The following is a 25899-nucleotide window of genomic DNA, read 5'->3' on the forward strand; positions in this document are numbered from 1 at the left end:
ATGAGCACGGGCTCAGGATGGGTTATTGATGTCGTAGTAGGTAATTTCCATAAGTGGGTTATCCCCTATGAGTAGGTTAGCAGTCGCATGGTTGGCAAAGCTTTTGCGAAGGATTTTACTGGTCATCCGGTAAGAGGCCGAATATGTGAATATTGATGGAGATTTAGAGTGTTCATGAAGTACTAACGGAAGGATTTCAAGGAATCTAACTGTTTGATTGCGCAAGGTCATGTCAATAAGAGATAAAGAATCTTGGTGGGTTCTAGAGTTATGTAATAGTGTCTTCAAGCTAAGTGGGAGAGTCCCACCGCCTATGGTTGGATTGCATGGTCGTCTATTGGTGAGATTTCTTGATTTTAGCATATCGGTAGGCTATTTCAGCTAAGGGAAGATAGTATAAGTGGTTTTGAGCAAAAGATTGTTAAAGGTATGCTATGGTTGACCTTATTGACCCATGTTCAGACTTAGGGAAATGGTTTAGGAGTAATGCCTTGTATAGATGCAAGGAAAGTGATTCGGCCGGGCGCTTCGACGAGAGGGTGTTCATGTGCTAGAAGATTCTTGGAGCTGACTATATTCGGGACCAAGTCAGAGTGGGTGGCTCTCAACAACGGTCCTAGTGGATTCGAAAGTTAAAGTGTGGTGCCTAACGATTTCGAGCCTATAAGTATGGTTAAGAATCATGCTTTGTAGCGGCTTACGATAAGAGGCTCAGAATGTACTATGATGCTTTGACTTGCAGTGTAGCATTAGGAGGAAAAATAGGAAAAGACTTTGTATTTGTAAAGGAGTTATCAGAACGGGTGTATTAGTTGAAGATGCGAATGTGCGTGCAAGGGGTGTATGAAACGATTCATAGGTTTGGAGACAAAGTGGTCTTGTGGAATGGGTTCACTCAAGGTGAGTGCGGATTTAGGTTGGTGATGTAAGGAATGAGCTATTATTATCTCTAAGGCAAGTTAAGGATGAACTTGAAGAAGATAGATTGGTTAGCCATGGTTGAATTGGCATAGTGATGGTGGTGCGTGCGAGGCTCGACGGCTACCGTAATTGATATTGTTTTGGAAGTACTCAAGTATTATGGCATGTTATATGTAGGCGGATCCCTAGAAGGGTTGTGCTGGCTAGGCGTGGGTTTCAAGGAAAGTGATTCGGCCGGGCGCTTCGACGAGAGGGTGTTCATGTGCTAGAAGATTCTTGGAGCTAACTATATTCGGGACCAAGTCAGAGTGGGTGGCTCTCAACAACGGTCCTAGTGGATTTAAAAGTTAAAGTGTGGTGCCTGATGATTTCGAGCCTATAAGTATGGTTAAGAATCAAGCTTTGTAGCGGCTTACGATAAGAGGCTCAGAATGTACTATGATGTTTTGACTTGCAGTGTAGCATTAGGAGGAAAAATAGGAAAAAGACTTTGGATTTGTAAAGGAGTTATCAGAACGGGTGTATCAGTTGAAGATGTGAATGTGCGTGCAAGGGGTGTATGAAACGATTCATAGGTTTGGAGACAAAGTGGTCTTGTGGAATGGGTTCACTCAAGGTGAGTGCGGATTTAGGTTGGTGATGTAAGGAATGAGCTATTATTATCTCTAAGGCAAGTTAAGGATGAACTTGAAGAAGATAGATTGGTTAGCCATGGTTGAATTGGCATAGTGATGGTGGTGCGTGCGAGGCTCGACGGCTACCGTAATTGATATTGTTTTGGAAGTACTCAAGTATTATGGCATGTTATATGTAGGCGGATCCCTAGAAGGGTTGTGCTGGCTAGGCCACTACTTGAGGATTTGAATGTTCTACAATTATGAGAATTCACTCGTGTGTTGCTATGGTCCTCATGGAATGAGTTAAGTACAAGATTCTGTATAATGAAATGCATACTCTATTAGTGGTTCAGGAGTTAAGATGAGATTCTATTACTGTTGCATATTGGCATGTTAGGTGTACTGAGCGGCATGAAAATTGAAAGTGAGGAACCGAGGTTGCGGTTTGGTGTTGGCGAGGATGTCGCAAGCTCGGAGGAGCAGAAAATGGATGTGAATGTTAGAGTAAGCTGGTATTGTGTTCAGCGTCACCTGTGATTAGTGTTTTGTGAAAGAGGCTGCAATCTGGATATGGATTCTCGTTATGTTTTACAGCGTTAGTACGGCCGGTAGTATGGATGTGCAGACCTGTTATCTGTGCGAAAGGTCGTGGGAGCGTGTCTCATGGAGAGATAGTGTAAGTGTGACATGTAGTCACTTGATTGATCGAAGATTTAAACCAAGTGTGAAGATTGTGGCAATATCACTAATTTGAGAATTGATGCCTGGAGGGCACTCGATTTATTGGGTTATGGACTGTGAAGGATTACTCCGATTATGATGGATGTTCCTGTGTGTATGGGAAAAAGAGGGTTATTATAGACCTAGGAAAGATTATGGACTTAGTTCGGTATAATCAGAATCGGCTTGAGGTCTGTGAATGGATTTAAGTATGAATATGGGCTCTATATCAGGCCGGATATGTTCATTTCAGCATAGCGCTCCTTATGGAGGAGTATTCAGACGTGAGATGTTATTTTGTCGCAGGCTATTTCATGTAATATTATATTGTGCCGTGTGAGTGGTGAACAACTCAATAATTTTCTTATGGGTTGAGGTCCCGCATAGCGATGGTGTTATGTGAGCAAGATGGATCTTTCATTTCAGAACATATATCGCACCTCAGTTGTGCTTGAGTTTGTTAGCTTATGACGTTATATGTCACCCCAGGGATGGTATTATGCACTTAGCGTGCTTGTGACTGATATTCGGTATTTTGTTGTAATGAGCAATTTAGCTCGGTGTGTCTCTCCTTATGTGAAATTTTATGTGTGGATAGGGTGGCACACCGCCATGGGTATGTTGTTTGGATCGGGTTGCACGCCGCAATAGTGTGATGTTGAGTACAGTTTCTATATTCTATTTTGTGTGTTTTGTTTCCCATTTTCTGAGGAAGGTTCGTATTAGTTGCGCGAGTTGAGTAGTTCCTTCTAGAGTTCATTTTCCTTTTGTATCCCATTCGAGTTGGTAGCCTATTGGCATATTGTGGCATCATATGGGAGTTTTGATCATGACCGGGGTGGCTTATTGCCTGAGCAGTTCGTACTGGGTGAGATGAGATTATTGGATCTAGGATCAGTACAGTTGGATTATATGAAGTATATTAAAGAGCAAAGATCATTATTTGGTTTAAAATGAGGTAATGGTTCTTGTCAAGAGTATAGACTCAATGATTGTTGACCCGGCAGTTGGTTATGAATTTCTACACATCTCTTCTGTCGTGGCAGTATTGCGAGCGTTGGAACAAGACTTATATATACCATGAGGTGCATTGTGAGCATCAGACTCGGGGGATGTCGGTTATTATGATCAGAGAATGTTATTATGGCCCTGTGAATGATGTGGTTCATGGTGAGAATTCAGCAAAGGCAACAGTCATGTTCTGGTACCTCGTGTAGTGATTGATACAGTGTTCATATATTGGAAGCGGACCTGGCAGAGAATTCTGAATGTTGGAATTGGGCTCTAAGGCTTATTTGCCTAAATGAAAGAGGATATCTTTGGATTTGATCGAGCTAATGTGCCTTACTGAGTTGTGATAGCATGGGTAGGTGTACAAGGTGTTAAACGGTGATTTCGGACAACTCCAACGCAGTTCTCAGCACTTTCGAGGACGAACGTATGTTTAAGTGGGAGAGAATGTAACGACCCGACCGGTCGTTTTGAGCTCTAGCGCGTCATTCAGCGGTTTGAGGCCCTGAGTAGCTTCACTTCAGGTATTATGACTTGTACGCATGGTCGGAACTGAACTCTGGGAAGTTCGAAGTTGATTCGAAAAGAGAATTCTCATTTCGAAAGCTTTAAGTTGAAAGAATTGACTAAGATTGAATTTTTGAGTAAATGACCTCGGAATCGGGATTCGAAGGTTCATACGGGTTCGTATGATGATTTTGGACTTGGATGTATGTCTGGATTGGGTTTTGACAGATCCGGGAGCATTTCGGCACCTATTGTGGGAGTTACAATTTTTGGAAGAATTTCATAAGTTTGGGTTGAAGTGCATTTTAGTGTTATCAATGCCCGTTTGGGATTCTGAGTCTGGGAATAGCTCTGTATGGTGATTCTAGTATTGGGAGCGCGATCAGAAGTGGATTTGGGGGTCCGTAGGTCATTTTGGAATCATTTGGCGAAAGTTAGAAATTTGAAGGTTTTAGGGAAGTTTGACCGGAAGTGGACTTTTTGATATCGGGGTCGGATTCTGAATCCAAAAGTTAGAGTAGGTCCGTAATGTCAAATATGACTTGTGTGGAAAATTTGAGGTCAATCGGACGAGATTTGATAAGTTTCGGCATCGAATGTAGAAGTTTGAAATTCTAAAGTTTATTAAGCTTGGATTTGAGGCCGATTCATGATTTTAGCATTGTTTGATATGATTTGAGGCCTCGAGCAAGTTCGTAATGTATTTTGGGACTAGTTGGTGTGATTGGACGGGGTCCCGGGAGCCTTGGGTGGATTCTGGATGGTGAACGGATTAAAAATTGGAAATTTGATAAAGGGTTGAAGCAGCTGGTATCTAATGCAACCGCACCTGCGAGGTTTTGGCCGCAGGTGCGGAGCCGTAGAAGCGGCCATGAGGGTCGCTGATACGACTTTGGCTGGGAGTGCTGGGGCCGCAGATGCGGTCGCCCCGCCGCAGAAGCGGGACCGCACCTGCGGTGAAGAAGGCGCAAATGCGCAGTGGAGTGGGCTAGAGGAAGATCGCAGAAGCGGGCCTGCTGCACCTGCGGAACCGCAGAAACGGTCAAGTGACTGCTGGTGCGGAAGTGCTGGAGTTAGTGAGTTCTTTAAAATCGGGATTTGGCCCATTGTCCTCCATTTTTCTTCTTGGTTGGGCGATTTTGGAGCCTTTGAAGAGTGAGATTTCATCATCAAACATGAGGTAGGTTAATTCCTCCCCTTGTGAGTTCAATACATGGTATTATTATGGATTAAAGTATGAAAATTGCTAGAAACTTGGGGTTGGAGGGAAAACCTAGAAAATTAGTATTCTTGAATTTTGACCATGATTTTGGACTTGGAATTGAGCGTAAATTATGTATTTGAGTTCGTGAGGTTATGAGTAAACTTTATCTTCGAAAAATTTCGGAATCCGGGCATGTGGGCCCGAGGGCATTTTTGTTAACTTTTCGATCGGGGTTAGAAATTGTTATAAATTGGATTATTATGAGTAATTGAACATATATTAATGGATTTGTATAATTATTGGCTATTATTGGAGCGTTGTGCATCAATTTGAGTCATCGGAAGGGTGTGGAATGCCCGTTATGGAACTTCGGAGCGAGGTGATTCTCCTTTCTAACCTTGTACGAGGGAAATTTCCCCATAGGTAAATTAATTGGATTTATGCTTCTATTTGTGGCGGCTACGTACACACGAGGTGACGAGAGTCCGTGCGTAGCTACTATTATGTGTAAGTCCGGGTAGTCTAGGACCCTAAAGCATGTTATACTTGGAATATTTGTAATCTTATTGATAGTTTGAATTGCTTAAATCACATCGAATTAGTAAATGAATTTTTAAAAAGATTAAACTTCATTTTCTTAAATTGTTAAAAGAGAATTGGCTTTTCTTTGGATAATTGTTCCCTGATGACTTCTTGATTAACTGTCTGTGTGTGTTTTTTTTTTTTGGAATGGGCCGAACACCTCGGTAGATTAAATAGATGCATCTATGGTTCGCGCCATTTGACCCTCTGGCAGTGCACAGTTTAAATACCTGTTGGATCGGGTCGTACAACCTCGGCATGTTTTGCGCATGCTTTTAATGCTTACTTGAGATTTATAAATTGATATTGCATCCCTGGTCTGAGATAAATTGATAATTAATAGATTATGAATTTGGAGACTTTTTAATATTAAAAAGGAATGTTTAATTGTTTCGTGACTTATTTGAATTTATTGCCGTTTTTAATAAATCCATGATTATTCGCATTAATAATATATTACTATTGGACCACTAGTAAGTGTCGAAGTCGACCTCTCGTCTCTACTTCTTCGAGATTAGACGGGATACTCACTGGGTACACATTATTTTTGTACTCATACTACACTTGCTATGAATTTTTGTCGCACAGGTCCGTGTGTGTCTAGTGGCCTAGTTTGGCGCAGCAGCATGGATGATACGGAGACTTAGATGAGCTGCATACACCGAGACGACTCGCAGCCAGCAGAGTTTCCTTCAAAGTATTGTACTATATTTTTATTTCTGTCCAATTTGTATTCCGGACATTTACTGTATTTCATTTCATTTCCTAGAAATTTGCTCATGCACTTGTGACACCGGGTTTTGGGAGAATATGGAGTATTTTGCATTAACTTCTTAGCAATTATATTTAATTTGAAATGGTTATCTTTTACTAGTAAAATTGAAGGAAAATCGTAGCTTTCAAAATCATTAAAACGAGAATTTAATTAAGTATTTTTGGTTGGCTTGCCTGACAGTGGTGTCCGACGCTATCACGACCCTTAGTGGATTTTGGGTCGTGACACCTTGTGGATTGAATTAGTTGCACCATATACTGCTTCAGCTCAAGGTGTCTAGTTATATTAGGTTTCACGATAGCCTGAGTCAAGTTCGCGAGACAAGGCCTTGCTGCCTCAATCACCGGTCTTTCTTCATTTTCTGCCATCTCGATTGGTTGTGGTTGGACTACAATACCCAACTCTATAATTCTTCCTCTTTCTTCCGCCTCCCTCCTTAACTTGTGGAAGAGTTTTTCGGGTTCAGGAATCAGGAAGAGGAAGGTTATTCAAACTGTTGCTTCTTCTTAGCATTCAAGGTGAACACATGTAGAGTCAGAAACAGTTAAACAGATTAACACTTGAACAAAAACAAATAAGAGGTTATTTCAGACAAATAACTAATTTCTAAATCCTTGGCAATGACGCCAAAAACTTGTTGGGTCCAAATGCACACGCAAGTATACGCGGTCGACAAGTAATAAAGTGATAAGAAAGTATTGCTTTCACGAGGATTTATGATCAACTATTGTCCAATCTAAGCTATTTATAAATTTAATGCTCAAGTGAGTGTAAAGAAGATGATTGTGATTTTTATAACTGAATTACTACAAACTAATAAGCAAGCAAGAAAAAAAGATCGCAAGTAGAGCAAACAAACTCTTAGAAAGAATTCAATGAGAGCTAGGGTTATGGGATTGACGTCTCTCCTATTGCGTTTTTTAGGTTGATGATGAAATTACTTGACTTATCTAATATGTTGATTAGCAGGTTTTATTATGCTCCCAATGTTCTATCGACGCTGCGCTTGCCTATTCAGGCTAACCTAAGACTATATGTCTATGGAATCAAACTTGACAAGAATGCATGTATATATCCTGCAAAAATAACGAAGTAAGGAAATTAGAATATGTCTAACCTAATTACGAATCTATTCTTTGATGCTCGGATTCAAGAACTTACTCTATTCAATCCTATATGCAATCTATAATTCCTACTTTTGAGTTCAACTATAAATTCGTAGATAGTACTATATTGTTAGCTACGCAATAGAATAATTAAATGCAAGATTGAATAAACAAATTAATTTGATAAATCAAGCAAAACAATCAACCCTCAAATTACAATAGTCAAGAACGTCCCATAACCCCAGAATAATGAGGTTTTTAGACGCTCATGTTCATAACAATAATCAAAATATCGTTTTTAAACATAAAAACTATGAATACTAGATGAAGAATGGAAGAATCGATGAATTCCATGCTCCCCAAGTGTTTCGTACTTGTGTTTCTCTCTTAAAGAGGCGTCTCCCCCTCCAAAATAGATTTAGGTTTGCTTTTATACGAGTTGGGGGGTGTCTTGAGTCGAAATAACCAAGTCTCGGGAGAAATAGGACAACTTTACGTCACCAGCGCCCAGGGTAGCGTGGGGCGCTAGTCCTGGTGCTGAAAATTTTGAGGACCTGGAAACTGCGCCATATGTAGCGCCCCAAGCTACCTGTGGTGCTACTTTGTAACTTTTTCTCGTTTCTTCCCCTTTTCGCTTCAATTCACACACCTTCGTCCCAAATTGCCTCCGGATGATTCCTATACATAAAAATACCACTAATTAGCAGAAATTATTGCATTACACATCCGAAATCTACGAAACATGAGTAAAATGTAAGGCAATATGCACATAAATATACATAGTTTAAGCCGAATATCAACTACTTTAAACTCTTTAAATTTTTAACTCATATTACTTAGTCCAATTAACACTTAAATATTATATATTTAGTATTCATAAATTTCATTTAAGTACTAACTGATTTGCTATTACTATTATTAATATTTCATAGTGTATAGTATATTTTTGCAGAAAATATTTTTATTCACCAACCAAACATATGTTAACATTTTCAAGGAAATCCGAACCATGAAACATTATTCATTAAATTGTTTTCCATGAAACTGTACCAAACGTCACCAAGAATTTTGCTATGGAAGTGTTGAATTATATCACGGTCTACTAATTTAGGAAACTTCAAAAAAGTAATAAAATGTCAACTATGAGACGCTAATGGGGTCGGTTGTACACGTTTATCCATTAGCGAATATTCTCAACTCACAAGTAGTCTTATGTAATCACACTTCGAATGGTCTATATAGAATCCTCTTACTAATGACTTAAGCTTAGATATTTTTTTAATAAATTAATTAATGTGTAATTACATCATCATCTTCGTCATCACAATCCTAATTATAATCAATAAATTTTGGTACGACAGTTATATATAGTTAACTTGAGAAGATGACCATTGTTCCTTCACAATGAGCTCATGGATAATAAATAAAATTAAAGTAATCCATAAGTAGGCACTACTCTAGAAAATTTAACATAAGCATAGCAGTAATCCATAATTAATAAAAATGGCAGCAACTTAATGTCGTTCTCGCCTGTTACCAATCTATTATGGCAACTAATATTAACAATACCATAATAAATTCCTAAAAGAAGGGAATAAGGTATAATAACTCCAATGTTTTCTTTCCTATTTTTTAACTCAAAATATTATCTTTCAAATATGTTTAACAAATAAAATACAATTAAGACAAGATAATTATGTTCTAAAATATTAATGTATAATCTTGTATATTGAATTGATAATTTGATATGATACATGTATCTTATTTTTAAGTCTATCTTGTATATATTTAATACATGTGATATCCCCTATATATCGACATATTTTGTATTTTAAAATTGCATATTGAGATTATATATCATTCAGTATATTTGAAAAAAAGGCAGACATGTAAGGGGTGTATATATATATATATATATATATATATATATATATATATATATAATGTCGGGTTGGTTTGGTTTCGTTGAAATATACCAGGTATACTTGAATTAGTAAATAAATTAAAATTTTAAAGTTGGTACGAGATATTTCCGAAGTGGTGACCAGCGAGGAGTTTTCTGCTGGTTGAAAATCTTTTTAGACCAAAGAGCAGTTTTATGGTAAAAGTTGTACAGGACGCCCTATTTGGTCGCCCACATTTAACCTATACTCATATTTTGTAAAAATTGCACGGAGTGCCCTATTTGGTTGCCCATATTTAACCTATACCCATTTTTAAAAAAACGTTTTAACTTGTACCCATTTTTTAAATAACTTCAGCCCCTTTTCTCCTCCTCCTTCTCCTCCTCAAAGTTTTATCCGCGCTCAATCTGATAGTTCCATTAGAAGAAATTCAAAGCTTTTCAGCTTCTTTCTTGTCCTCTCCTGCAGCAGAGGCTTGACAACCTAATGAATTCATATGTTCCAACAGATTAGAGAATTTAGTCATTCAAAACATGTAATCTCTACTAAATTTGCAAGAAATAATTGGTAAAAGAGTATACTGAAAAAGAAAAAGACATAAATAAGAGACAAACCTTCCAACAAGCTGAAAGATATATAGAGCATTCACAATGTAGTAGGTTGAAGTTCAACTCTAAGAAGGTTGAAGTTCGCCAGTTACAAACAAAAACTTCAGCTCTAGAGCTGAAGTTCGCCAGTTACAAAACAAAAACTCCAGCTCTAGAGCTGAAGTTCGCCAATTACAAAAACAAAAACTTCAACAATTACAAACAAAAACTTCAGCAAAAATATAGAACAAAACTTCAGTTACTATGCTTAAGTTCAGCAATTACAAATAAAAAATTCAGCACACTTGCTACTTTTGTCCCGTCTACTAGAATGCTGAAGTTTTGCGCGATTGTCTTTGCTACTTCAGCCTCGTATGCTAAAGTTACGCGAAAAAGTGAGTATGCTTGCAATTGTTTTTTGCAAAGTGGGAACAAGTTAAAACGTGACCCGAAAAGCGGGTATAGATGAAAATGCCCCGATATTTTAAAATTATTTAACATATACCATAATTTTTAAAACTTCAGGCGCCTCCTTCTTCCTGCAACCTGTGCGCTCCTTTCTTCCTCCTTTCTTTTCCTCTTCTTCTTCTTCCTTTCTCTCTCAAACACATGTGACTCTGTGTAAGTATTATTAAATGAATATGAAATATGTAGTGATTTAGCACTAAGGTATGAATTTTGTATTAAGTACATTGTATTATGTTGAATATATGGACTGGAGTCCCTTACACTGGTGGTTTTTATATTTATAAGCAAGATTTTTTTTCTTGATCTTTTATCTAATTTGGTTGTGTTCTCAGCTAATTCCAAGTCTGAAGTTCTTCAGCGGGTCTGAAGTTTGCACTATTAACTGAAGTTCTTCAACCCAAACTTCAGGCGAAAATATCTGAAGTTTTGCTTTGATAAGGTCACACTTCAGTCAAAAAATTCTGAAGTTCAAATTCAGACATAAGTTTTTGCTACTTCAGGCCTGTATGTCTGAAGTTATTCTAAAAGTGGGTAGACTTGTAATTTTTTTTTGCAAAGCGAGTATAAGTTCAATTGTGACTCAAAACTGGGTATAGATGCAAATGCCCCAGTTTTATGCTTAAAATAGTACGTGCTGGCCAGTTTTCGGACTGGTCATTCAAAAATAGCCAGTGTTTGCCAAGTCATTGAAAATAGCCACTATCTTGCTGCAACAGAGATTGGTCCAGCATAATATACTGGAGTTCAATATACCTGTGTATGAACTTTCAGTATATTATGCTGGACCGGTATACTTTGCTGGCTCCGGTATAATATACTAGAACTCCAAACTCCAGTATAATATACTGGAGTTCCAGTATAATTTGCTAATTAACTATCCCATAATCTTTGCAATATGCTAATTATGTAAGAAAAAAATCTACTATTTATGGAATAAACAAAAAGTGATCATTTTCTTAAATAATTTTAAAAAAATGCTTAGCCGGGTAGTTTTCTCAAAATTGAACCATGTATCTTCGTCAAAATTGACTAAATCAATTCTAATAGGTGAAATACATAAAGCGCCCTTTAAGTTGTTCTCAATGATCAGCCAGACACCTCAATTGGTCCCTTTAGCATTTAGACACTTCAAGTGACTATTAAGCAAATCAAATAGACACCCTAGTGCAGCATACCAGATGAGTGAGTTACACTTGCTAAATGAGCCAATCAATGAACGACACATGTAATTTGTAATTAAAACTTAACACATACAATTAACCAAAAAAAGAAAATAAATTTAAATAAGAAAAAATATTTACCAGCGCCCTTTCTCCTCCGCCCCCCCCCCCCCCCCTCCAACTTCATCTTCTTCTTCCAAACCAAAACCTGCGCAACCCCACCCTATTCATCTTCTTCCTTTCAATCCAAATCAACCCCTTTCAATCTCACGCAATCGACCCCAACTTCCATCGCCTTTATCTACACAATGATTCATAGGAACACCAAGATTATAGCTCGTAAAATGGACTCCATCAAACTAGTACTACCAGCGATATTTTCAATTTCTTCTTCTTTTTGCCATTTTTTTCTTCCTCTTCTTCTTCTGGCCATGTTTTTACAGATTCTGGTGTTTCTTTTCAAAACCAAATGTGAAATTTTTGTTGTCACAAATGCTTCTCAAAAGAAAAATGATTTGCTACTGTGTGTCTGTTTTGCTACTGTGTGATTTGGTTCTCTTGGCAAAAAACTGATATTGAGAGGAGGAAGTGTGAAAATTGGAGGAGAAAGGTGTGAAAACTAGGTAGGGTCCATATTATTTTAGAAAAAAAAAAAGAAAAACCTAATTTTAGATAGGCAACTCGCGTCCTGGATAGTGTATTTCACGCGATAGAGGCTAACATGGCCGGGTGTTTAGTTGATCAACTTTTGTGAATAAATAAAGTGTCTAGCTAGAAATGGCCTCAGTTGAGGTGTTCAATTGATCGTTGAGGACAACTTAAAGGGGTGCTTTATGTATTTCGCCTTCATTATTTATTACTGAAATACATATTGAATAATAAAAATTCCATCTAAACAAGAAAAGGGAGAAAAGCAAAACCTACACTTAATTATATCCTCGGTAATTTTCAATTAACTTGTCTCACATCAGATAAAGGGAGTGTAATTAGGCAGAACATGACACAACTTCAATTAATCAAGGACATGACCTTGATAGAAGAGTATGAGAGTCGAGAATTAGGATAGATGATTAGTAGGGGTAGTCGAGTATATTTCTTTTTCATATCAGTACACTACTAGAAATTCGGGCAAAACCGTCTAAAAAAAACAACCAAAGTTGGTCAGTAATGGCCAATAACTGTCCAAAACATGACCATTTACGTGTGGACGGTATTTTGAAGGTCGGAAAGGCATACCGACCAAAGTTGGTCGGAAATTACCGACCAACTTTGGTCGGTCAATTAGATTCAAAAAAATTGCCGAAAAAACCGATCAAAGTTGGTCGGTATTGTAATATATAATTAAAAAATGCACCATCTGAGAATCGAACCGGGGTCTGTACTGTGACAGGATATTATTCTACCACTAGATCATTGGTGTATTTTATTTTAAAACTGTCTTTTATTTCATTTATACTCTTTAATTGTATTTTTGCACGAAAATAACCGACCAAAGTTGGTCTGTTTTATTAAAAATAAAATTACCAACCAAAGTTGGTCTATTTTTTAAAATGACCGGCCGAATTATCCGATTGATTTCGGTCGATTTTTTTAATATTAATTTTTATTTATTTTAAATGAAAAACCGACCAAAATTGGTTCCGTATTTTTGCGCCAAAGAAAACCAACCAAAGTTGGTCGGTTTCGTAAAAAAAATTATAAAATAAAATATTTTGAAAGTTGACCAACTTTGGTCGACCATGGTCGGTTTTTGCCGAATTTCTAGTAGTGGTAGTATTAGTATAATTCTTGTATTTTCTAATTATCTTATTATCTTGTTGTTTTTACTGCTTGTTACTACTGCTTTTTTCGTCATTCCTTGAGTGGAAAGTCAATCAAAAATAGTCACTCTACCTTCACAAGATACCGGTAAGGTCTCCGTATACAGTATCCTCCCTAAAACCCTATTTGTGAGATCACACTAGGTTTGTTATTATTATTCTAACATCAGATAGTAGGAATTGTGGTATATCACTACTAGAAATTCGGCCAAAATCGACCGCGGCTGACCGACCGACTTCAATCGGTCAAGAAGGTCGGTTTTTCAAAATATACCTTTTTACAATTTTTTAGTGCAAAACCAACTAACTTCGATCGTTTTTTTGGCGCAAAATGCGGAAAACTATTTTTGTGTCCGCCAAATTTATTTTTTAAGAAACCCACAAACTTTGGTCGGGTTTTCATCTAAAATAAATTAAAATTAATATTCAAAAAATTGAACGAGATCAGTAAGTTATTTCGGTCGGTCATTTTTAAAAACCAACTAATTTCGACTGGTAATTTTATTTTATTTAATAAAACTAACCGAAATCGATCGGTTATTTTCGCACGAAAATGCAATTAAAGAGTACAACTAAAATAACAGAAGCCTTGAACCAAAATGTACCAATGGTCTAGTAGTAGAATAGTATCCTGCCACGGTATAGACCCGGTTCAATTCTCAGATGGTGCATTTTCTACTTACCTAATTAAGAATACCGACTGACTTCGGTCGGAAAATACCAACTGACTTAGGCCGCGTTTTTCAGTATATTTTTTCTTTTTTGGTCGTTTATGATATTTAATTGACCGATCAAAACCGGTCAAAAATTACGACCTACTTCGGTCGCCATTTATTACCGACCAGCCTTATATCGACGGATTAAAGTCGGTCGAAAATTGATAATTTTTTTTTGCTTTCCTACCAGCCTTAGTAGTGTATGCACAAAAGAGGATTGAATAATGAATTTATTACCATTAGAATTTGACTTCTGATAATAGGCTATAATTACGTATTTTAGTTGCTTATTACACTCTAATTTACTGCACTTTAATTGAGTTTGAGCTTTAATCGCTAGTGTTTTTCACTAATTGTGTGTTTTATGCCTTGTAGGAGTGATTTCGAGCTATGTAGATGTTATGGAATGAATTCAAGTGATTTGGAGCTTTGAAGTCTGAGTATAATCTTAAGGAATTAAGCCGAGATCGTGTTCGGGGATCAACGGATGATAGTTAAGAATGAACGAAGAATCGAGTAGGCATATTGCGCACTGTCTAGTAAAATACATATACCTTTTTGCTCAGAACTCCATTTGAACTCCACAATATATGGTTGGAAATTTAATTCAAAGGGATACAACTTTCATATTTTACATTTTTCCAAATTCCAAACAGAACATGGTGAAAAATCCGCGGCCACGAACGTCCTGACCTGGAAAAGTGTCCTTTTTCGCGTATGAGAAGGTATAATTGTTTGGGCCCGACCCTACTTGGTATATATACATGGAAAAATGGTATTTTGAGCACGTTTGACATACTTTGGACATAATTTAGACTTAAGCAGGCTAAGGAGACCGGGGATTCGACCGAAGGAGGCAAGAACATACTAGGAGCAAGCGGAGAATTCTTCTACAAGTTTCTCACTTCTTTCTTCCTATTTCTATTATTGGTTATGAATTCTAGTATTGTATTTTTGCATACTATTATGAATAGCTAATTTATTATCTAGAGTTTTGATGGAACCTCTTGGAGGATGAATTCTTGTTATGTTTTAATATAATTTAACCTTTGGATTTATCTACTTGTTCAACTGCGTGCTTATTTCAGTTGACTGAATGTCCATCGATGGACTGTGCCTATTTATTATGTGTTGCTTGAGAAAGGATACATATTTAGGTGGTTGTTGAACAACGTCACTCCTAACGTATGTGATAAATCAATACAGTGGGTTTACAGGTAGGTTTAGAAATAACAAAGCCTTGACGTGGTCATAGCGAGCGGTTAAATGAAGTCAACTAGAGTAGCTCGAGAAAATATGTCTAGCAATTTGTTGTAGTTACTCGAGAGAGAATTACGGCGCCAAAAGTGCTCACGATCAGTAAAGAATACTTAGGCGAAATTGTAGGGGAACATAGTTGGAAGGATTCCGATAATTGAAAAAATCATAACTCTAGACCTCCTTAATTTAGTCTCTAACCCTTTGTCTCGTTAGTTGATAATTTTATCGCTTTTTAGTATTTGCTAGTTAATTAGTTAGAAATATAAATCTCAATCTTTATAATTTAGAAAATTGTTCAAACTTGTTTTCTTAGTGATATTAAACAGCTATAGCTAAGCCTTAGTTCTCCGTGGGATTCAACTTCGGACTTTTAGACCAGATTATATTTGCAGCGACTGCTTGTCCTTTTTAGGACTAGAGTTGGGCGTGATCAACTTCCATGTTTCATGATATGTTCGATAGAATTGATGAAACACCATTAGAATTTTAATTTTATGGTAAGTAATGTATTTGATGAAATTAGTAAATTTCCAAAAGTGGTAATTATAAATTAAAGTGAAAAATAGTATTAAAAAATAAAATTGAAAGTAATGTATTTTACAAGAAAGAAGAGCAAGTTTTTTAAACCTTAGCAGTTAATGGAGCTTCTTTTCCTTTTTGGTGATAAGAGCATTTTAATTTGCCTATTCTTCCCCACTGATCAGATTTTAAACACAAACTATACTGCAAGAATTGTATTGTAATTTATTACCGGTGATCCGGGAAGTTTTGGAGCAATAATAAAATTATCACCGCATGATTAGGATGCAATCAGTAAAACAATCATGGAAAAAGTCAACAATACTTGTATTAGGAAAACTGTCTACATCACATCTTTGGAATGCAGCTCTTCTCTAAACCACGTGTGAATACGGGATACGTTATAATAAATTACTTGACAGAGGAAGAAGAAAAAAGCGAAATTAGCATGTCATGATCAAGATTATAAGTCATTGTCTCTTTATTGACTATAATAATATGCAAAATGCCAAAAAGTCAAAGTCAACAAATGGTAAATGGAGGTCTTCGAATGATATTAATGATTAATCCAAGTGCCTAACTTGGACAATAATGGATACTCCTAGTGTTGTACCTTCCCTCTCGAAGATTAATAATACATTATTTTAGCAATAATCTTATTCTCATCATATACAAAGAATCTTGCCATCATAATCTTTTATTCAACTTTTTTCCATTTAAAAGATCCTATCTTACCTTTGAAAAAAAAGATTAAAAAAAGTAGAATTCGAGTTCCACTGAAAAATCTAAGCAAGATGGAGTAAAAGTGGGATGTAAGAAAATTCCTGATTTTTCTGTCAATGATTAATTACCTAAGATATACGAAAGACAGACAAGAGAATAAATAATTGACTTAAGTCAAAGCCATAAAGCTCCAGCTTCTTTAAGTATTGGAATTAATTCACCAGAAATATGTGTAGACATCACTCTTTCTAGTCCTCCGAACAACTTTCCGCCTACAAAAACCACCGGAAACTGCCGTATTCCGCCGCCGTTTTGTTCATCGCCACCCACAATTCTCGACAACTCCTTCATCACATCTTCTTCATCTTCCTTGTTCACTTCAAAAATCGTAGGGTTAACACCTAACCCTAGTAGCAAATTCTTGATGACATAGCACATGCAGCATCCACGTGTCGCTATGACAATTATTGCATTCTCTGATACTAATTTTGCCACGCCCGTACTGATGCCTGAGTTTTTATCTTGATTTCTCTTGCTATTAGAGTAGGTTTCGTTGCTCTCACCTGCAGAGGCGCAATGTAGAAATACATGTGAAAATCATTAAAAAATTTAAAAAATAATATAGTAAGTCAATAAATTCGTACGTGCAAATAAATTCAGTGATAAGAATCTAAAATTGAACTAACTAAATTTAAATTCTGAATTTGTCTCTATGTTCACCTGAATATGACTCAAATAAGGTGGAACCACCACTAGAGGTGGTGGAGGAGCTTCCGCCTGTAGTGGTGGTGGTGGTGGACGGCAGCCAATTTCTATATGGTATAGATCGTTGCATGGTGGGTTTGGGGGTGGGGGGAGGGAGAGAAAGGGAAGTGAAATGGAGAGGGAAGTGGTGAATATATAATTGGTTGTAGGAGAGAGGTGAATGAAAGTGGTGTAGTGCCCTAACGTCAACGGCTGTGACGAAACAATAAACGTCATGTTTACTGTTTGGTACGTTTTCAATACGTTATAATAATACTTTAATATTGTGCGAAAAATTCCAAGTGGTGACTTATGGAAAGCCTCAAATGAAAGGAAGTTTCCACACGATACTAAAGAATTGTAGGAGTCAATTTTCCAAGTATGTATGGCACTGTGGCAAATAAGTGGTACCTTAACTTTGGACGGCGAAAAGTTAAAACGTATAAGTAAAATGTATTATCGTGTTGGAAAAAAGTACACATAATGTGTATTGGTAAATATAAATATTACACGTGAATTTATGTGAATGGCTGATAAGACAAGACACGTGGATCATTAAGAAAACTATAGTTGGAGAAATGCATTAAAAGAGGCACGAGTCGTAATAGATACAAGCAAATCATCCACGAGAGGAGAAGATATGGTCGTTCAAGTTTAAACAGTTACATGAAGAGCTACCGACGGAATGAATCGAGACAGAAAAAAGGAAAAATTCGTGAATCACCAATTAATGAGCGTGAATGATCTCAAACATTACAGAATCTTCATGAACAGTTACGATTACCAATTATAACATCTCATTAATGTCATTAATGCTCATAATGATTCGGTCATAAAAGGGGAAAGACGTTATACTCATAGATTCCTATAAAAAGGAAAGAGATATCATTTGTACAGACACATTCTGATTATTATTGGAATACAATTATTTTCTTTTGCTATTTATTGATTAATTTGCTATTTCATATTCTTATTTCCTTTCTTATTGCGAGAATATTGATTTTCTTGATTATCAGTAACCCGAGTACTTCTAAAAATAGGCTTTGACCGAAATTTCTATTTTTTGGTTAAACAAATTGGTTCCGTTACCGGGAATCTGATAATCTTTTCACTTTTCAATTTTATTTTTCTGTTAAAAAATCATGTCGACCACTAACGACAACAATTAACAAAACCAGCAAGACCAGTTGAACCAACAGAATCATCAAGAGAATGCCACCCTAATCCCTTCACCTCAAAATTCTCCTCGACACTCCCGAAACAATTCACCTGACAGATCAACATCACATGTGAATACTCAACAAGGAGACAATCAAAATGTTGATGATGCATTGAAGCAACTAATTGCAGAACACGTGAACAATGCTCTTCAAGCTTTCGTTAGCGGAATACCACCTGTACCACCAACTCCGCCTCCAAATAATACCGCAACCATAGAGAATCCACGCTCAGGACTCACTAATTCAGGCAGTGGAGGAACTCCCAGCGAATCTCGCGATGGAGGGTCAGGTATCCCAATTAGTTCTGATTTACAAAGTTTTTTACTAACTTCTGAGAAATAACTCAAGGAGCAGAACAATCGCATAGAGCTGATATCTGGTGTTCCATCTATAATCAAAAGAGTGGATATGGATAAATATTCTCAACAACCCTGGAAGCCAAGTGCCGTTCATTTGCCTATTACAAAAAAGTTTAAGATGCTCGATATCCCGAAGTATAATGGGGCAACCGATCCACGAGATCATGTAACTGCATTTACAACTGGCGCGAAGGGCAACTACTTAACTAAGCAAGAGATTGAATCAGTGCTGGTCAAAAAATTTGGTGAAACACTCACAAAGGGAGCACTAACATGGTATTCTCTTTTACCTGAAAATTTCATTGATTCTTTTGATGAGCTTGCAGATTCATTTATAAAAGCATACTCTGGAGCTCAAAAATTTTAAAAGAGGATGGAAGACATCTTCAAAATAAAATAAGGAGATACGGAGCTACTCAGGGAATTCATAGATAGATTCCAACGTGAAAGAATGATGTTACCACATGTACCTGACAATTGGGCGCTATGGTATTTGCAAGTAATCTAAATGAAAAAACTCAGAAGCCATGAGGAGACTCAAAGAAAGCTTATGATAATTCCCTGCAACAACTTGGAATGATGTTTACAACAGGTATAACACGAAGCTGCGGATAGAAGAAGATACTATCACTCAGTCCTGGGGAGATGAAAGAGTATGTTCAAGGCGACCAGAAACTAAAAAAAGGTTTGGTAAGAACAGGTACGAACCTTACATAGGATCAGTAGGAAGGGATTCACGTTCAAAACAAAAGAACTCGAGGTATGATTCCAGATCAAAGGATAGAGATTCAGGTTCGTCGTCCAAGTTTGTAAAGGAGCGAGACACGCGAGATACGCAGGACAACAACAGAAGTTCAAAAGCGAAGATTGGTGGTTACAGTTTCAATGTTAGCACATTTGAGTTGGTATCTGTTTTAAGAAGCATGGAAGATAAGGTGCGGTGGACAAAGAAAATGAGACTGAACCAAATATAAGAAACCCTAATTTCTGGTACGAGTTTCACAATGATCACGGCTATAAAACAGCAGATTACAAATTGCTACATGTGAAGTAGAGCACTTATTAAAACAAGACTACTTAACCAATTTGTTTAGTGAGAAGGGTAAGCAAGCATATATAAAGAATAGACAAGAGCCACCAAAATCTCCGTCACCAAAGAGAACAGTTAATGTCATAAGCGGAGGGGAGAAGGTCAATGGCGTGACATATACGGCTGCAAAGAAGGTGTCAAAAATCACAATCACCCACGGGAAGCGAGTTCGCCAAGTTTTTGAAGAAGACAATATAATATTTGATGATGTAGACGCAGATGGCTTGTTGATTCCACACAATGATGCACTGGTAATATCTTTACTTGTACATTATACTAATGTGAAATAAGTTTTGATTGATCCGGGTAGCTCTGTAAATATCATTCTTTTAAGAGGGGTAAACGAGATGCAAGCTGATGACAAATTGGTACCCAATGCACATACCTTATCTGATTTGACAATTTAAGCATTGTCACAAAAGAGGAGATAATACTCACCACATTCGTAGAAGGAGTTCTTAAAGATACAAAATTTCAAGTAATAGATACGGATATGGCGTACAATATTATCCTTGGCAGACCTTGGATTCACAAGATGGATGATGTTCCATCTACTTTACATCAGGTTATTAAGTTCCCTTCACAATGGGAATTAGGCAAATCCGTGGTGATCAGTAGGCTTCTAGAAGTATCAATTCAGTGGTGAATTCAAGCATACAAAATGACGTTGCAGATGTGAAATAACAATTACAAAATTCTTTTGAGGGTTTAACAACTCAAACTTCAACCGAAGATGGACAAACCGATGTAGACTCAAGACCTGATACTATTCAAGAGCCAGAAGAGAACGAAAACATCAAAACAACAACTGAGGAACCTGAAGCGGTGGTGTTGTTTATACATTGGCTAGACAGAAAAGTTTAATCGGAACCAACCTGAGCCCAGAGATGAAAAGTAAGTTAATTGAATTTTTAAAAGCTAACGCAGATTGCTTTGCTTTGTCGCATTCAGATATGACAGGTATACCACCGGAGGCGATGACCTATAAGCTAAATGAAGATCCAATATATCCACCTATCAAACAAAAGAAAAGGAAACAATGATCCTTCAAAAACCAGGTAATTCAGTATTAGGTACAAAAGCTTTTAAAAATCGGATCTATCCATGAGGTAAAATATCCTAATTGGCTAGCTAATACTATAGTGGTACCCAAAAAGAATGGTAAATGGTGAGTTTGTGTAGAATATACTGACTTAAATAAAGTTTGTCCCAAAAATTCTTTTCCTTTACCACACATAGATCAACTAATTGATGTAACTGCAGGGCACGAATTGTTGAGTTTTTTAGATGCTTATTCAGGATATAATCAGATAAAAATGGATCCTTCAGATGAGGAAAAAACTTCTTTTATTACAGATAGGGGACTTACTGTTACAAAATCATGCCCCTCGGTCTAAAGAATGCGCCATGTACCAGAGGTTAGTAAAAAATATGTTTCAAGAACATTTGGGAAAAATCATGGAAGTCTACATTGATGACATGTTATTCAAGTCAGCACGGGCGGGGGATCACATTCAACATTTGTTAGATACTTTTCAAATTCTCCACAAATTCAATATGAAGTTAAATCCCGAAAAGTGTGCATTTGGCATGTCTTCAGGTAAGTTTTTAGGTTTTCTAGTTTCTAACCGAGGAATTATAGTAAAGCGCAGATTAAAGCCATTGAAGAAATACCGAATATACTCACGAGTAAAAAAACAAGTGCAAAGGTTGACAGGTAGGATAGCAGCATTGGTTAGATTTAGTTCTAAATCTTCCGAAAAAAGCTTTAAGTTATTCTCAGTATTGAAAAAGAAAATCTAATTTGAATGGACTAAAGAATACCAACAAGCACTCAAAACTCTGAAAATATACTTATCAAACCCACTGTTGCTGGCTAAACCAAAGGGCGGTGAAAGGCTACTCATCTATCTCGCTATGTCAAAAATGGCGGTAAGTGCAGTGCTAGTTCGAGAAGATAAAGGTAAATAATCTCCAATTTATTATGTTAGCAAGTCCTTACTAGATGCTGAAAATCGATAAAGGCAAACAATCTCCAATTTATTATGTTAGCAAGTCCTTACTAGATGCTGAAAATCGATATCCTCATTTAGAAAAACTTGCTTTAGCATTAATTATGGCATCTAAAAATTAAGGCTTTATTTTCAATGTAACCGTATTTCTGTAGTGATCGCCTGCCCCTTACGAAATATATTGCATAAGCAAGAGTTATCAGGTAGATTAGCCAAGTGGGCCATAGAACTAAGTGAATATGACATCACATATCAACCTAGAACTACGATAAAATCACAGGTTTTAGCAGATTTAGTGGCTGACTTTAGCCCAGGGATGGTAACAGAAGCAGAAAAAGAATTGCAGGTATTTAACGGGTCTAATCCAGGTACTTAGACCCTGTCTACTGATGGCTCCTCGAATGTTAAAGGAGCGGGTTTAGGCATTATTCTAATCCCACCCACGGGAGAAACTGTAAGGCAATCCATAAAGTGTCATCCTATTACTAATAATAAAGCAGAATATAAAGCTGTGATTGCAGGTTTAGAATTGACACAACAGCTCGGAATAGAGCAGGTTATAATCAAAAGCAACTCGTAACTCGTATTTAATCAAATGCCTAGGACTTATATAGCTATAGAGGCAAGGATGCAACAATATTTGGAAAAGGCACGAGATTTGATCAGACAATTCCAATCTTGGAAAATCGTACAGATACCTAGGGAAGAAAATGTCGAAGTAGATGTGTTGGCTAAGTAGATGTGTTGGCTAATCGTGCATCCGCTGTAGAAGTAACAAATGAAGAAAATGCTTCTATAATACATTTGTTTCATTCGACACTTGACCAAGATAAAAATGAGGTAAATTTCAATAATTTAACCTAGGATTGGAGAAACGAGATCGTTAATTTTTTGCAGTACGGAATTCTACCTGAAGATAAGAAAAAGGCTTAATCACTTCAACAAAAGGTTGCTCGTTATTATTTGGATCGAGGCAATTTACATCGAAAGATGTTCGATGGCCCTTTAGCAAGGTGTCTCAGGCCTTCTCAAACAGAGTATATGATCAGAGAAGTACATGAAGGACATTGTGGAAATCACGTAGGAGGAAGATCCTTGGTAAAAACTCTAACTAGAGCAGGGTATTAATGGCCAAAAATGAAAGAAGAGGCAGAAAGATTTGTGGCCAAATGTGACAAGTGCCAAAGATATGGTAACAACATGCATCGACTAGAAGAGTTATTACATTTGGTTGTTGCACTGTGGCCTTTTATGAAGTGGGGGATGGATATCGTGGGTCCACTACCACAAGCCAAAGGAAAGGTATAATTTTTATTAGTACTCACTGATTATTTTATTAAGTGGGTAGAAGTAGGTGCCTTCAAACAGGTGCGAGAAAAATATGTCAGGGACTTCATTTGGCGAAACATCGTATGTCAGTTTGGGGTTTCAAAAAAATTATGTGTGATAACGGTCTACAGTTCATAGGTACGAAAATCACAGAATTCTTTCAGAGTTGGAATATTAAAAGGATTATTTCAATACCTTATCATCCTGTGGCCAATGGACAAGCTGAATCAACAAACAAAGTTAATATTAATAACTTGAAAAAAAGGCTAGAAGAGTCAAAAGGTAAGTGGCCGAAAGTGTTACTTGGAGTCTTGTGGGCTTACCAAACAACAGCAAAAACGAGTATGGGAGAGACACCATTTTCACTTGTGTACAGTGTTGAAGCCTTAATTCTAGTTGAAATAGGTGAACCAAGTACGAGATACACCCAAGCAATCAAGGAATCAAATGAGGAGGAGATGCGAATAAATCTCGATTTGCTTGGACAAAGGAGACAAACAACCTTGATAAGGATGGTTGCGCCGAAGCAAATTATTTAGCGATATTACAATTGGAAAGCTCATCTTAGGTACTTCAAGATTGAGGACTTCGTACTCAAGAAAGTTTTTCAATCAACGAAAGCAGGCAATATACGAAAGTTGAGTCCAAATTGGGAAGGACCTTACAAGATTCGAGGTATCGCTAGAAAAGGTGCCTAGGAGTTAGAAACCATGGATGGAAAGGTTCTACCCTCGAGTTGGAATGGTGTTCATTTGAAGAATTACTATTTCTAAGCAAAAGAAATACCCACGGTCAGGTATCGCTCAATTACAATTTTTATTTTGTACAGTTAAAATTATACTAACAATTTTAGATGATAGGCAAAAAGATATCCCACACCAAATAATGATATTAGACCTGAAAGACACGCGGAAGTAACATAATTCCCGGTCTAAGGTTACAACCTTTCTGATGGAAATATAAAGGGTTAAGCAGTCATCATCTAAATTATATATACCTCCAAGTCCAGTATGTTTTTCCTTTTTCAGGAAAAGGACCACATGGAAGGAATAATCAAGTGCTCGAGATTTCATACTTCAAAGCTCCAACACTTGGGGACTATATATATATATAAAGGAAGGCAAAGAAGACTGAAAAAATTAGAATTCAAGTCAAGCCTAAGGTTTTCCCAACAAATCGAAGGTTCAGAGCAAAGTCACGAACCAAAAATGATTCAAATGCATGTGAAGAATACACTCGTAGATGTAAATTTCAAAATCTTACGAATGTTTAGGTTAAACGCAATATTTAATCATGGGTTGCAAGATATACCCTTGAATTTTTTACAAATCTGTTGTAAATAAAACAGTTACAAAAGAGTTATAGATGATATTTAAATACATGTAAAGCATTATATAATTTGAAAGTTTGAATGATACAAAACTTTCCTCAAAGTTATTCAAAGAAACGTGTGTGTTCCTATTTCTTCTTTTGTATGTTTACACCATTATGACGTTGAGACGTCTTCTTCATTAAGTGTCGATTATAAAAGGTCCCTCTTTTATAAATCGTGCTTGTTTCAAAAAGTCACGAAATACTGAAGCACTTTTTAGTGCATAGTAAAATAGTAGTACAGAAACTCGAAATAAAATAGTTTCTTAAGAAAACGGCCCCGGATTCATGTTTTGATGGTCCCAATGAGTTCTTATCATGTTTTGGGACTTGAGTGTATGCCTGAAATCGAGTTCAGAAGTCCCTAGCCCGAGTTATCGGACTCTGTTGAAATTTAAAATGTTTGACCAATGGTTGACTTTTTGGATATCGGGTCCGTATTTTAGTTTCGAAACCTAGCATAGGCCAATACTATATTTTTGACTTGTCTGTCAAATTTAGTGAGAAACGGAGTTGGTTTGACGTGATTCGGACGTCCGGTTAGGAAAATAGAAGTTTCAAAGTTTTCTTGAAAATTTCATTTGATTTTGTATTCAATTCGTAGTTCTAGGTGTTATTTTGGTAATTTGATTGGGCGAGCAAGTTCGTATGATATTTTTAAACTTGTATGCATGTTTGGTTTGGAGCCCCGAGGGCTCATGTGAGTTTCGGATAGGATACGGAGTGAAATTTGGACTTAGAACTCAGTTGGTTCTGCAATTTCTGTAACTGGTGTCTGATCTCGCAATTACGAGTCCAGTGTTCGCATTTGTGAACATCCCCAATGCTGACAGGCTCGCAATTGCGAGCAAAATCTTCGCATTTGTGAAGAGTACCTAGGCCAGCCTTAGTTCGCATTTGTGATCAGGAGGTCACATTTGCGGGGAGCCAATGTTCGCATTTGTGGAAAAAAGCATAAATGTGAAGGTCTTCGCAATTGGGATGGATTCTTCGCAATGCGAACCCCAGGTCGCAAATGCGACTTCTGCAACTAATCAGATGGGACTTAGACGGGATTTTTGCTCATTCTTCAAATTTTCAAAACACGAAAACCCTAGAGGAGAGTTTTTAAAAAACTTTTTTTCCCTAAATCATTGGTAAGTGATTCTAAACTAGTTCCTTTCATTCTTTCATT

The 25899-nt window shown here is 37.0% G+C and overlaps 1 protein-coding gene across 1 annotated transcript; it reads right to left on the reverse strand.

Moving 5' to 3' along the window:
• Nucleotides 1-16407: 16407 nt before the first annotated feature.
• On the reverse strand, nucleotides 16408-17478 carry LOC107794617 (glutaredoxin-C9). The gene is made up of 2 exons (XM_016617120.2): nucleotides 17321-17478; nucleotides 16408-17163 (listed from the first exon to the last, which is right to left on the reverse strand). Exons 1-2 carry the CDS (start codon nucleotides 17433-17435, stop codon nucleotides 16775-16777), a joined length of 504 nt encoding a protein of 167 aa, XP_016472606.1. The 5' UTR covers nucleotides 17436-17478; the 3' UTR covers nucleotides 16408-16774.
• Nucleotides 17479-25899: the final 8421 nt, after the last annotated feature.

The sequence above is a fragment of the Nicotiana tabacum genome, chromosome 1, assembly GCF_000715075.1.
Source record: "Nicotiana tabacum cultivar K326 chromosome 1, ASM71507v2, whole genome shotgun sequence".
Lineage (NCBI taxonomy): Eukaryota > Viridiplantae > Streptophyta > Magnoliopsida > Solanales > Solanaceae > Nicotiana > Nicotiana tabacum.